Here is an 11,725-nt window from a genome sequence, read left to right on the forward strand (position 1 = left end):
AGAGGAACTTATACAAGTTGTGAGGTTCATCTTACTTCCTGTTAAGCAAGCAAGGCAAAAGAAATAGACCGCCCTTTGTTGAATGAACTAGTTTTCAAGTGCTATGTCAGCTTCAAATCGTTCAGACCCTGCTTTCACATTTATATTCACTCCAGGGACTCGTCTAAGAACAGGTACTTTCATTAAAGGTTGTAAAGAGACAATTATGCTAAAACTTGTTCTAGTTTATCTGCATTTATGAAATGATGTTGGTGTAACTGTTTGAATGCATGCTTGCTATTCAGTTTCAACAAGTTGGAGCCTAATACATTTAAATTGTGCTTTGTTTTAAAGAAAAAAGTTCATTTTTACTAACTGAAACGCGCTTATTGGAAGGGAATGTGGATTTTCAGTCAATGTAGTGCCTAAAATTGTTGCAGATCACTACATGGGAGCATTGCATACTGTTATTGTGTTTTAGAGACATTTTCCAGAGATTATTAAGCAGATATCTGCATATTAATAAACACCGTTTGCATTTTAAAAACATCATTAACGGTACAACCTTTTTCTTTCAGCTGCATGTAGCTCAGTTCATGCCTGTTTTGAAACAATATGACAACAGAAGTGAGTGACTGGACACACTTCATCTTACAGTATGTTTAATGTAGTATTTAATATTTGATACTGTATGTAGCCACTGTAAAAAATAATTTTATTGTAGCTGTGAAGAGAATAAAAACACTAAGTGTGACCTCAAAAACAACAGCACAATTGTAGCTTTTCAGTTTTTAACTTATTTTATTACACCAGTTGTTGTTGACTATCTTCATTTTGTGTCATTCAGCTGATTTAGGATGGTCTATTTTTGAGAAATAATGATATAGCACCGCTAAAGGTTTGATGATATATGAATATATATGTTGTTTTTCAATTACAGGAAATTGCCACTTCAGGAAACATCCATTTACACTGTGAGGTGACATTCCAGTGCCTTAACATATAGCACACATTTTCCAACTCATTCAGCCAGACAGAATGGAAGGAGCTCATGATAACAAAAGGTCTCCCGCCCCAAATTATGAGTATAAAGTGGAGCAGCGTGCCATGAAGCACAGAGAAATCAGCCATCGCAATAACACAACATCATGTCGCAGTCCCACAAGAGATCTGGACACAAGGTGGATTAAAAATGAACTGCATCGCAAAAGACAGTTTGAGTTCTTCAAAAGAAGACCAGTAGACCATGGCACATACACACTGTTATCTGCAGTGCCAAGGCACAGGTACTCGAGGGAAACCCTGCACGAACCAGAGTTTATGACGCAAACCTTTACGTCAATCAGACGGCCCTTGATAACAAGTCCAAATGTAAAGCTCCAGAGAGATGGCATAAACTTTGCAAATCAGGTACAGAGTTTACTATTATGGTCTTTGGCCTGTGACTGATTGTTTACATGTTTTGTGGTTTATATTTCTTTAAGACATTTGAGCTGTAAATTCAAGGAAATGTTATATAGTCTTTAATTGCATCATCTATTTTAACATTGAAATGAAATGTCCAAATCCTAAAGACAGCCTCCACTACAATGAATGATGAAAATGATCCCGGGCTGAAATCAGATGGATGGGGTGTCAATTCTGTTCAGCTTCAGAGGATAGTGAAAAAGGAGCGAGGTTAGTGGATCTTCTGATGAATAACCATAACCAGGCCACGTCTAACATCGCTTTAATTTAAGCAGAAAGCATCATACTTAACAAGACATACTAGGGTTATGCACTGCATGATGTTATAAAAAATGGAATATAATTACATTTTCAAAAAGTTGTGGCAGAACATGTTATCTTAATAATATTATTTTGTGTTATAATCATACAGTATATGATCATACAGTTCTCCTTAAAGACATCACTCAGCTCTCAAACACCCAGAAGACATTACAGACTGCCAGCATACAGACAGAGTGAGTTGCTTTTAAATTACCTTTACTAGACTGTTTGCTCTTGCGGTTTAATATTTCAAAAGCATAAATTCAATTATAATGCACCGGTTTTATAAATATTAATGCAGCATTATGAACTCTCTTTGTTCAGGTCTGGATGTGTTACCGTCAAAGAAGCGGTAAGGAATTTGGTGATTGTTTAAAAAAGAAATTCTCATATGCATTTGTAAAAACAAATACATTATTTTCCTCTCTTCTTTTTTCAGGATGTCCACCAGTTGTCTGTTTATTTAGAGGTATGGCAAGTATGCAGTCATAACTGCCTTTGATTGATATTCAAAAACACCAGCTTTTCCTGACTTAATTTGAAATGTGTTACTGATATAATGAAATGTGACATCTCTATGCAGGAGGCCTTACATAGAGAAGAGGCTCTTAAAAAGAAGCTCTCCAGCCTCCAGAAGAGCGCCTCTACATTGCTGCGCTCTACAGAGCTCCTGTGGAAGGTACATCAGTAAACTACTTCCTGCTGAAGCATTATTCACACAACACACATGCACCTGACGGCATTCTAAAATCGAATCAAACACATTGACCGTGTGAACTCATTTGTACAGATGGTCAGATGTCCTTGCTTCCATGACAAAACTAATGCAAATATATTCTGAAATTCATGGTTACTTTTCAATTACTCATAATTACTCAGTCATACAATGTCACTCTGCATAATACTGGCTTCAGCCATTTGCAAGTTTCCTGGTTTGAACCCAGAAGACTGCAGTAATGTAGAGAGAGTTGGGGGATGGTTTTGTGGTCAACATCATCCGGCTCGTTATGGCTTGTTCAGAAAAATAGAAAGATGTTTTCTTGCTCACACACAAAATGGAGAGCAGTGTAGGCGTCAGAGAGGGGGTTGTTTGCGCTTTTGTGATGCTTCAAACTCAACCTGTTCAAACTTATACATTTGTCCATTTTGAGCTCATAACAATGTCTGTATTTCTCTCAAGAACCAATGTAGCAATGCTAAGGATGGTAGTTGTCACACAGGATGCAGTATGCACAGAAACTGAAAACTTTTGGTTCAGTGGTTCTCTCTATCTCACTTACACACTCGCACATTTCCTTTTCCTCCCACAGACACGCTGTGATGAGGACTTGCTGAAGAGTAAGATCAAAGCTCTGGAGGCTCAGCTGCAGGTTTGCATCAAAGTAAGACCGCAAAAGATCCAACTCCAGCTCTGACAACTTACAAAGCATTCAATTAAAAACAAATGAACTTTTACACTTAGATTGCAAGAATCAAGTGGTTTATTGAATATTTTTCTGCTTTTCAAAAGTTGTACAATTGTATATTGGTTTAAGATACGGCCCTAAGTACAGGTCAGAGAGTTTGAGACACTTTTAAAAAAAATAGAAGATAAATGCTGCAATTTGCTCTTTCAGAAGGTTCCTCGGGATGGAGTGAAAAAAGTGGTGCTAAAGATGGAAAAACAGAGGGAGGAGTATGAGCAAAAGGCTCTGACGGCTATTCAGAGGGCGGAGAATGAGAAGGCGGAAGCTCAGAGCAAAATGGAGTACCTCCAGGTAAGTACCTGCCCAGGTCAAAAAAGTCTCAATATTTATATATTTTGTTATAACAACATTTACCACCATATATTGCTAATCAGCAAAGGACAGAGCTCTTGCTTTTAGAACTCCTAGCTGGGTTGTAAGAATCCAATCTTCCCTTCCTCTAGGGGGCGCTGCAGACGGCACACACAGAGTCAGAGTGGTGGCAGAGGCTGTGTGAGGAGCTGAAAGAGGGTTCGAGTCAGCTGAAGAAGAGGCAGGATGAGTGCACCGATCAGATGCTACAGTTGCAGGGTCACTTGGAGGTATAACAAAGCAAAACAATGATGAGAGAATCAAAGGACTTGAGTGACACATAACAGATTTCTGCAAAAGCTGACAAACCACAGAACCCTGGTCAATCTGCTTTCAGCACAGCTAATCAGAAATAAAAGAAGATGTTTAGAAACGTCTGAAGAAAAATAAAAAACTACACTGCCCGGCCAGAAAAAGTTGCTGTTTGGATTTAAATAGGCAAATGCTTAAGAGTCTATGATTGGATCATTATTGCAGTGATTATTATGTTTCTAGCATGTTATATATTTGGCAACAGTTCTTCTAACTCTAATTGATGGAGTGTGTAGCTTTTCATTTCTTAAACAACCATGTAGGAAGACAAATCATGGACATTTTCCAGGATGACAATGTCAAGATTCATCAGGCTCAAATTGTGAAAGAATGGTTGGGAGGGAGCATGAAGAATCACACATGAACTGGCACCTCTAAGTCCAGACATTAAATTAACTGGGGAGACTGAAAGTAGACTCTACAGAGTGCTGGACTCTTGCATTGTCAATACAAGATCTTGACCAAAAATCAGTAACATCACAACATTTATTTCCATCAAGAGCTGCATACATTTTTGGTATTGACAATGCAAGAGTCAAGCACTCTGTAAAGTTGCCATTCTTCATGCTCCCTCCTAACCATTCTTTGAGTTGCCATTCATTCTTTCACAATTTGAGCCTGATGAATCTTGACATTGTCATTCTGGAATATGTCCATGATGTGTCTTGCTACATGGTTGTTTAAGAAATGAAAAGCTATACACTCTATCAATTAGGGTTAGAAGAACTTTTGCCAAGAACATAATATGTTAAAACATAATAACCACTGCAATAATGATCCAATCATAGAAGCATTAATAGAAGTGACTTTTTTGTGTGAAAATCGACTTTCAGTAATTTTGCAAAAGCGTTTTTAAGTAGAACTGAATGAATGCTCTTCTCAGGTTGTGGCATGTTTCATTTATTGTTGTATAAATGTTTGTGCAGCGTTCTGTGGGACAGGAGGAAATGCTGAGGAAACAGAGTGAATCTCTTCAGTTAGAGAGAGCAGAGCTTCATTCCTGCATCTCAGAGCTGGAGGAGGAGAACCTCAACCTGAGAGAATATCTACAGGAACTCAAAGGTGCTGGCAAACTGACTTTCACTTCAAATTTTTAGATAAAGCATTCATGGAAATATTTAGAAACGCTTAAGGAATTAAAGCGTTTCTAAAGGAATTATTTCTTTCAAATCACATTTCATGCATCTCTCTTTATCTGTCTCTTTCTTTCACACACTCACAGGACACAACCACGACTTGTGGAACAGTAACACACAAAGACATGAAAATGTTTCAGTGTTGGACCAACTCCTACGGACAGATAATGGCATAGCAAGACAACTGAGAGACACAGAACAGAGACTCAGAATGAAAGAAAATGAGGTAAAGATCTGCCAGAGAGAGCACTGAAATTGAATTAAGGCAAGATATTACAGGCAAAGCCATTGTTGTTTTTTTGCACCCATTACATAGCGGAAATAAAACATCCAAAATACACATTTGAATGTTTATTACACTTTATCTATTTGCATCAATTACAATACATATCTTTAATTGCTGTTGCCTCACAATCATGATTTTTAGCCAACAATCTCCACTTCAATACTTTTGGTTTTCTACAGTATATTCTTAAATTTTATTCATATATCATTTGCCTGGCTTATATAATATTTTATTCCTAAGAATAAGGTGAATTTTTTTTCTGGCTATTGAAAGTATTTTCCTGTTTACGAAGTGGTAAAATAAAATATACAAAATCTTCTCTGTAAAAAAAACAAACAAAAAACAAAACTAAAACTTAAAAAAAAAAAAAAGAATTTTGAACCTAGCTTTCAAACTTCTGTTTTAGAAATGTATGCAGGTATTTTAAATGTAAATGACATTAAAGAAAATACCTTTATTATCCTTTATATTTTTTTTATCTTTCCTTATTAATTGTTGTATTAAATATTTTCCTTTATGATAATAAACTACAATTGAACTACCATGTAAGACAAAGATCTTTCAAATATTATAATATCTAAAAAAAATAAAAATAAAAATAAACTTTTATTAGCTGTAGAGTAGCAGAGGTGTTCCTACTTCAGTTGTCACCGTTTAAGACTATTTTAGGGGAACAATAAAATAAGGTAAACCAACAAAACATTTATGCTGTTGTAAAAAGCATTTCCTTTCTTTTAGATTTTTTTCCCTATATAAATTACCATAAGACATAGTTTAACATAGTGTTGTCTTGGTAACCCGGCAGTACACAGAGCTGCAGGCGGATCTTGAGGCCCTGGAGCAGGAGTGTTACGGCTATCAGTCCCGACTGACCCAGTGCCGAGAAGAGCTGAACATACTGAGGACGCGCCAGAAAGGCAGCAGGGTGAGACTCGAACATCAAACTGTCTCACCAATGCGTGACTATAAGTCTCTTGTTAGACTAGTATAACTTTTGAATTTCTATGCACTTGGATGCACAAGTCATTTAAAATTGAGACTACATTACATCATGCACAACATTCTCTACACTTTATCCCCGTTTCATTTGGTTTCTCTTGCACATAAATAATTGTCCTCCTCTATCTCCCCGAACAGAGTGGCTGTTGTAGGACCTGGCTCTGTGTATGTCTGTTCTTACTGCTCATGATGGTGGTGGTGGTGGCAGGCCTGTGGTTTTGTCATCCACCTGCTAGAGAGCAGCTCCGTCAGTTTTACTCTGACCTGGAAAAGCGAATGGAGGACTACCTCATACAGGCGACATTACATCAGCATGGAACCTGCTTTAAACCTGTGTGACAAGCAAGAGTAAAGCCAAGAATCTTAGAGATTTGTTGTTTATATTTATTTTTTTATTTCACATTTTTAATAGATTTTTTAAAAAGTTGGACATATAATGTCTCTATTATTTTGTTCACTTTTTATTAGGGGTGTATCAATATATCGTGTCACAATTTATCGCAATACAAAAATGCAACAATATGTATCGTGGATAGTGACAATATGTATTGTGTATAGAAAGAGTGCAAGCATATTTGTCTAAAATAATTCTGTATTTTCAGCTTCAGAATCATGAATATTTTTATTCTGGTGTCACCATTGTCCTGTGCATTGGGTTATCAGCACCAAGTCCAAGCCTATTCATTTACACCCACAATGTAATATCAAATTTAGCATTTAAATCAACAGTAAATTTTTTGTTAACCTTTTCCCATATGTCTTGGAGTATCGCAATAATATTGTATCGTGATATGTATCAAATCATGACATGAGGGTATCGTTACACCCCTACTTTTTATGGTTCTTTGTATTAGTATCTAAAACGGACCAAACTGTAAAAACTGGTGACATGTTACAAAAAAAAAAGTGTTACAATGAGTTAATACCTAAACCTGTATCCCATATATAGATTGTACCATTTTTTTACTCTGATAATTGAAATGTAAAAACTGGACTTTCAAATGTTAAAGTCAATAGTTCAAGCCTTGAATAAATTAACCTTGTACAAATGAGATTTGCATTTTTTTTGACATTATTAAACAACATACTATTTGTATTCTGAGCTGTAGCTCTATTTTACTGAAACATTATTTCCAGATAGGGGTGTACATTTCTTTTAGTTAGCACTCACTGAGAATAAAAGGACAATATTGTCCTGTTGAATGGCTTAAAAACACATTGTCATGACAGGTCACGCTCTTTAGCGTTCCAGACTGACCTACACATTAATGGAGCTCTGACACAGCTCATTTGAACACATTCACACACTGCCCCTCCCCTTGCCCAACACTGCTTTTCACCATGGTTTCCTGTGTAAAGATAACCAGAGCACATTAAAACATTCATTCCAACAACTTTAACGTTCTTAATAGCTTGACAGCCGTCATACAGGGTGAGTCATGTTATATTTTTATGGAAATGCATTTGGTTCATAGATTTAAATTTACACAGGAACTTTTTTATGGTTGAATTGCAGCTTAACATGACAAAACTGGAAGTGCAATACCACAGTATGACTCTGCTGTAGGCCTGAGGTGTTTTAACATAAGCTGGCTAATAACACGGGCTGTGCAACAAAATCTTATAACTTATATGCTATTTTCTACTACAGTCTCCAGTTTGACAAAAATTGGAAGTGTTCTGTTTGGCTAATGTAACTTTATGTATTTCTAGAAGCTCTGATAAATGAGGTCGCCTCTTCTGGTATGTTTTGTTGGATTATGTTTTTGGACTTCTGTGATATCACTGAAGATCTGTGCCTTCAACATCCAGAGTTATGGGGAAGCAAAGGCCAGTAATAAGAGAGTTATGGAGATTTTGATAAAGGTACAAAAGATTTTTGACAGTATGAATAAAGATTAAATGTGTCTGTCTATCTTAAAACATCTTAAATTCTTGAAAATTATTATTATTATTATTATTATGATGTAATTTCTAGATCATTTCTCGCTGTGACCTGAGTTTGATTCAGGAGGTTCGAGATTCTAGAGGTCAAGCCGTATCTGCACTGTTGATGAACCTGAACAGGTATATATTTACTGCATGTGTCACTGATGCATGCAACTAATTAATGTATAATATAACAATGTTTTCATTTCGCTTCCCCCAGGTTTGACACATCTCACATTTACACTCATTTAGCGAGTAAAAGAATGGGGAAGAAAACGTACAAAGAGCAGTATGTGTACATTTACAGGTAATGAAACTTTTAAAATGGGTGTCGTGCAAAAATGTTAACACAAGCGAAGTGTCAGTGATCTGTAGTGAACATAACTGAATACTGCGAACACAAGGAGCGATGATGAACTCATCCAGCACATGCTGTGTTCACAGAAAAGACATGCTACAGGTGAAAGAGCAATACCAGCATCCAGAATTCAATGAGACCGCAGAAGGAGTGTTTTCCAGAGAGCCGTTCATCATATGGATCCGTTCTCCCACAACACGTACGTCGCATTAACGTTTCTAGTACCTGGAAATAAAATAGCACATTACAACACAATGATTAGCTCAGATACATTAATATTGAATCTGATTGGCTGTATCATCTTACAGTGGTGAAGAACTTCGTCCTCATTGGTCAGCACACCTGTCCTAAGAATGCAATGAAAGAAATGGAGGCACTTTATGAGGTCTTCCAAACAGTCAAGAAGAAATGGAAAACTGAGGTACACCAAACTTATAAAACATATTAGATAGAACGATAGACAGAATGACATACTTTATATTAATTCCTCGATTGTGTAAAAAACGTTTTACCTTATCTAGAATGTGATGTTCCTGGGGGACTTAAATGCAGCCTGCAGCTACGTTACCAATAAAGGACTGAAAAACGTGCGTCTCAAGAGCGACCCAAAGTTCCACTGGTTGATCAGAGATGAACAAGACACTACAGTGCGTGAAAAAACACGCTGCGCTTATGACAGGTCTTACTTTCTTAGCACACCTATACACAATAACCATATTCTGACCATATGCTGCAGGGATGACATAATTTTGTAGGCCAACCCGGAAGTTAGCATCACACTGGTTTCCTTGACAAAAGCCAATAGGATTTTTTCCATTGACTTTTGGATTATTGAAGAAAATAACCAACAAATGTATATGATTCTTACATATTGATCATCAAGATGATCTCCACAACTTTTATGAATTTTGAATCCTAAATACAATCGGCAGAAGTAAAAAGCTATAGGCAATAAATGAACTACACCACAGTCACATGCTTCACCACCGCTAAGCTTCCGCCAACTCTTTCAGTCTTTATTTAAAATCTCCGAACTTGAGTGGTTAGTGAGTAGATGAGTTTCTCTGTTCGCCGTGATAATGTTTAATGTCCCCGACAACTTCTATAATCTCATTTAGCCACTTGTTAGCAACCACCTTTTTCAAGACACGAGTGGGGTATTACTGATGTGTTTCATGTCATAGAATGAAACGTGAAAATATCACAAGCTTGTGTTAACCACAGACCTTATTTCAAGCATTTGACCAAAAACCCATTCAAAAACCCCACTGACTTGAACAACCGGTCTGGTTGTCTGAACTACCAGACCGGTTACAATGACTGGTTGACCGGTGACCGGTAACCAATGACCAGTTACAATCATTGGTTACAATGATTTAAAGAGATTGTTAATCCCCCCAAAATTATATTTTTCCTTATTTTATTCACCCTCGTGATATTTTAAACCTGAATGAGTTATTTATTTTATGGAGGTTAAAATGAGATGTTAGGCAGACTGATTCGACGCCTTTTTTATTTCATGGAAAAACTAAAGTTAAAAAATGCTAACTTACAACATTTCCAGGTTTTAGGACTCATTCCTGCAGCACTCTATAGCATTCTGAGTCTAAACTACAGTTACCAGTTTGACAAAATGATATGCCAATGTATGTTTGATAGTCTAACAGTTCAATCTTTCTGAAAATCCCTTTTAGGATTATTATTCATGGAAAAGAACTCATTTCAGGGATAGTTCCAGAATCTGCTCAACCGTTCAACTTCAAACAAGAATATAATCTATCTGAGGAAGAGGTAAACAGTACTGCAAAGGAGTTAATAATTCATAACCAATGTTTGAAATGTCTTTCTTTTTTTGCATTTAGGCTTTGGAAGTCAGTGACCACTATCCTGTAGAAGTGGATTTAAAAGCAAACCATCGCTACCTCCTGCGCCACGAACTGTAAAATGATGAATATCTGTGAATATGGCCTACAAAGTAGCTTGATACTGTGATAACTTGCTGGTATTTGTACTGTGCTCCGGTATCAACATCTGATACTATGCAGTCTGTGTACAATGTTGTCACACAAGGAAACACCAGCGGCAGAACACATACATGTTTTTATGGCACTTAACTGATGCTGCAGAGAAAAAATGTGAATGGATAAGGGTCATGGAAAATAAAAGCACCCGCCCAATTATTATATTGTACATATTAGCAGAAAAAAAGAGTTTACTACACTATTTAAGCCATTTTGGTATTTGATGTTATTATACAAATTGTTTTAACTGATTCAATAATTTGCTTTGCTGTTCTGCTAGGTGTCCTGTATTTGATGTTGCTAATAGTGGAGATGATTAAATAATAAACACAATGTCCTCAATATTACCAGTCTCATTATAATACTTGAAATTGTAAGAAAATCTAACATGGATTAAATTCACAAAACTCCAATTGTGACTCTTTAATACTCATATATATAAAATGAAAGGTCATTTTCTTATTTGTCAGCTCATATTTTGTCAGTCCCCACTCTGTTTTGATCAAGAGGAACAGAAGCTACTGTATGCTCTTATGCTCTTTCACTCTGTAATGTCAATAAATAATTCACGCTATAAAACTGACTACACAAACTCGCAGCACTACAGTGGCTCACTAAAAAAAGAAAACTGTCATTGTGGAAATCGACCATCTTGCTCATCTTAAAAACAGATTTTACTGAGGTGTTTGCATGGAAGCGTTTGCATAAATATAATGTTACTCATGAGGAGGATGCATCAATTTAGCGGAGACGTGGTGTGGTTGAGCTACTCAAACCACAACCTAGAAAATGTCAAACAAGGCTGCACTCATGCAGCAGTAACACACACACACACACACACACACACACACACACACACACACACACACACACACACACACACACACACACACACACACACACACACACACACACACACACACACACACACTATGTAATACATCAAGTAAATATAGGTTGACATACTTGGTTAACTTTTAATACTTATATTTAACAATGTTAATTTACATTGCATGCCAATTTAGCCGTTTTTGTTCAGTACATGCTCAATTCTGTGATGTTTCGATTCATGCTCTTGTTGTTATGGCCCTATTTAAACAGGAAGCAGCTATGACATG

At 36.6% G+C, this 11,725-nt stretch overlaps 2 protein-coding genes across 8 annotated transcripts; both read left to right on the top strand.

The window, feature by feature from the left end:
• The first annotated feature begins 18 nt into the window (after positions 1-18).
• Positions 19-7,351, top strand: traf3ip3 (TRAF3 interacting protein 3). Of its 4 annotated transcripts, none has more exons than XM_082187337.1 (15): positions 19-173; positions 558-635; positions 920-1,389; positions 1,554-1,656; positions 1,859-1,943; positions 2,074-2,101; positions 2,189-2,218; positions 2,333-2,428; positions 3,060-3,131; positions 3,366-3,506; positions 3,659-3,796; positions 4,805-4,940; positions 5,101-5,240; positions 6,106-6,225; positions 6,438-7,351. In XM_082187337.1, the coding sequence occupies exons 3-15, from the start codon at positions 1,018-1,020 to the stop codon at positions 6,636-6,638; spliced, it is 1,662 nt and encodes a 553-aa protein (XP_082043463.1). In that variant the 5' UTR covers positions 19-173; positions 558-635; positions 920-1,017; the 3' UTR covers positions 6,639-7,351. The 4 variants fall into 4 exon arrangements, with proteins under 4 accessions (XP_082043463.1, XP_082043466.1, XP_082043464.1 ...); XM_082187340.1 differs by having other exon boundaries at positions 1,874-1,943; XM_082187338.1 differs by having other exon boundaries at positions 558-606.
• Positions 7,352-7,482: 131 nt separating this feature from the next.
• On the top strand, positions 7,483-11,018 carry dnase1l1l (deoxyribonuclease I-like 1-like). Of its 4 annotated transcripts, XM_082187346.1 has the most exons (9): positions 7,483-7,731; positions 8,013-8,165; positions 8,278-8,366; positions 8,449-8,535; positions 8,673-8,785; positions 8,895-9,007; positions 9,108-9,265; positions 10,281-10,377; positions 10,449-11,018. In XM_082187346.1, exons 2-9 carry the CDS (start codon positions 8,025-8,027, stop codon positions 10,527-10,529), a joined length of 879 nt encoding a protein of 292 aa, XP_082043472.1. In that variant the 5' UTR covers positions 7,483-7,731; positions 8,013-8,024; the 3' UTR covers positions 10,530-11,018. The 4 variants fall into 4 exon arrangements, with proteins under 4 accessions (XP_082043472.1, XP_082043469.1, XP_082043471.1 ...); XM_082187343.1 differs by having other exon boundaries at positions 10,281-11,018; XM_082187345.1 differs by having other exon boundaries at positions 8,016-8,165; positions 10,281-11,018.
• The last annotated feature ends 707 nt before the right edge of the window (positions 11,019-11,725 follow it).

Source organism: Leuciscus leuciscus, assembly GCF_965113295.1.
Source record: "Leuciscus leuciscus genome assembly, chromosome: 13".
Classification (NCBI taxonomy): Eukaryota; Metazoa; Chordata; class Actinopteri; order Cypriniformes; family Leuciscidae; genus Leuciscus; species Leuciscus leuciscus.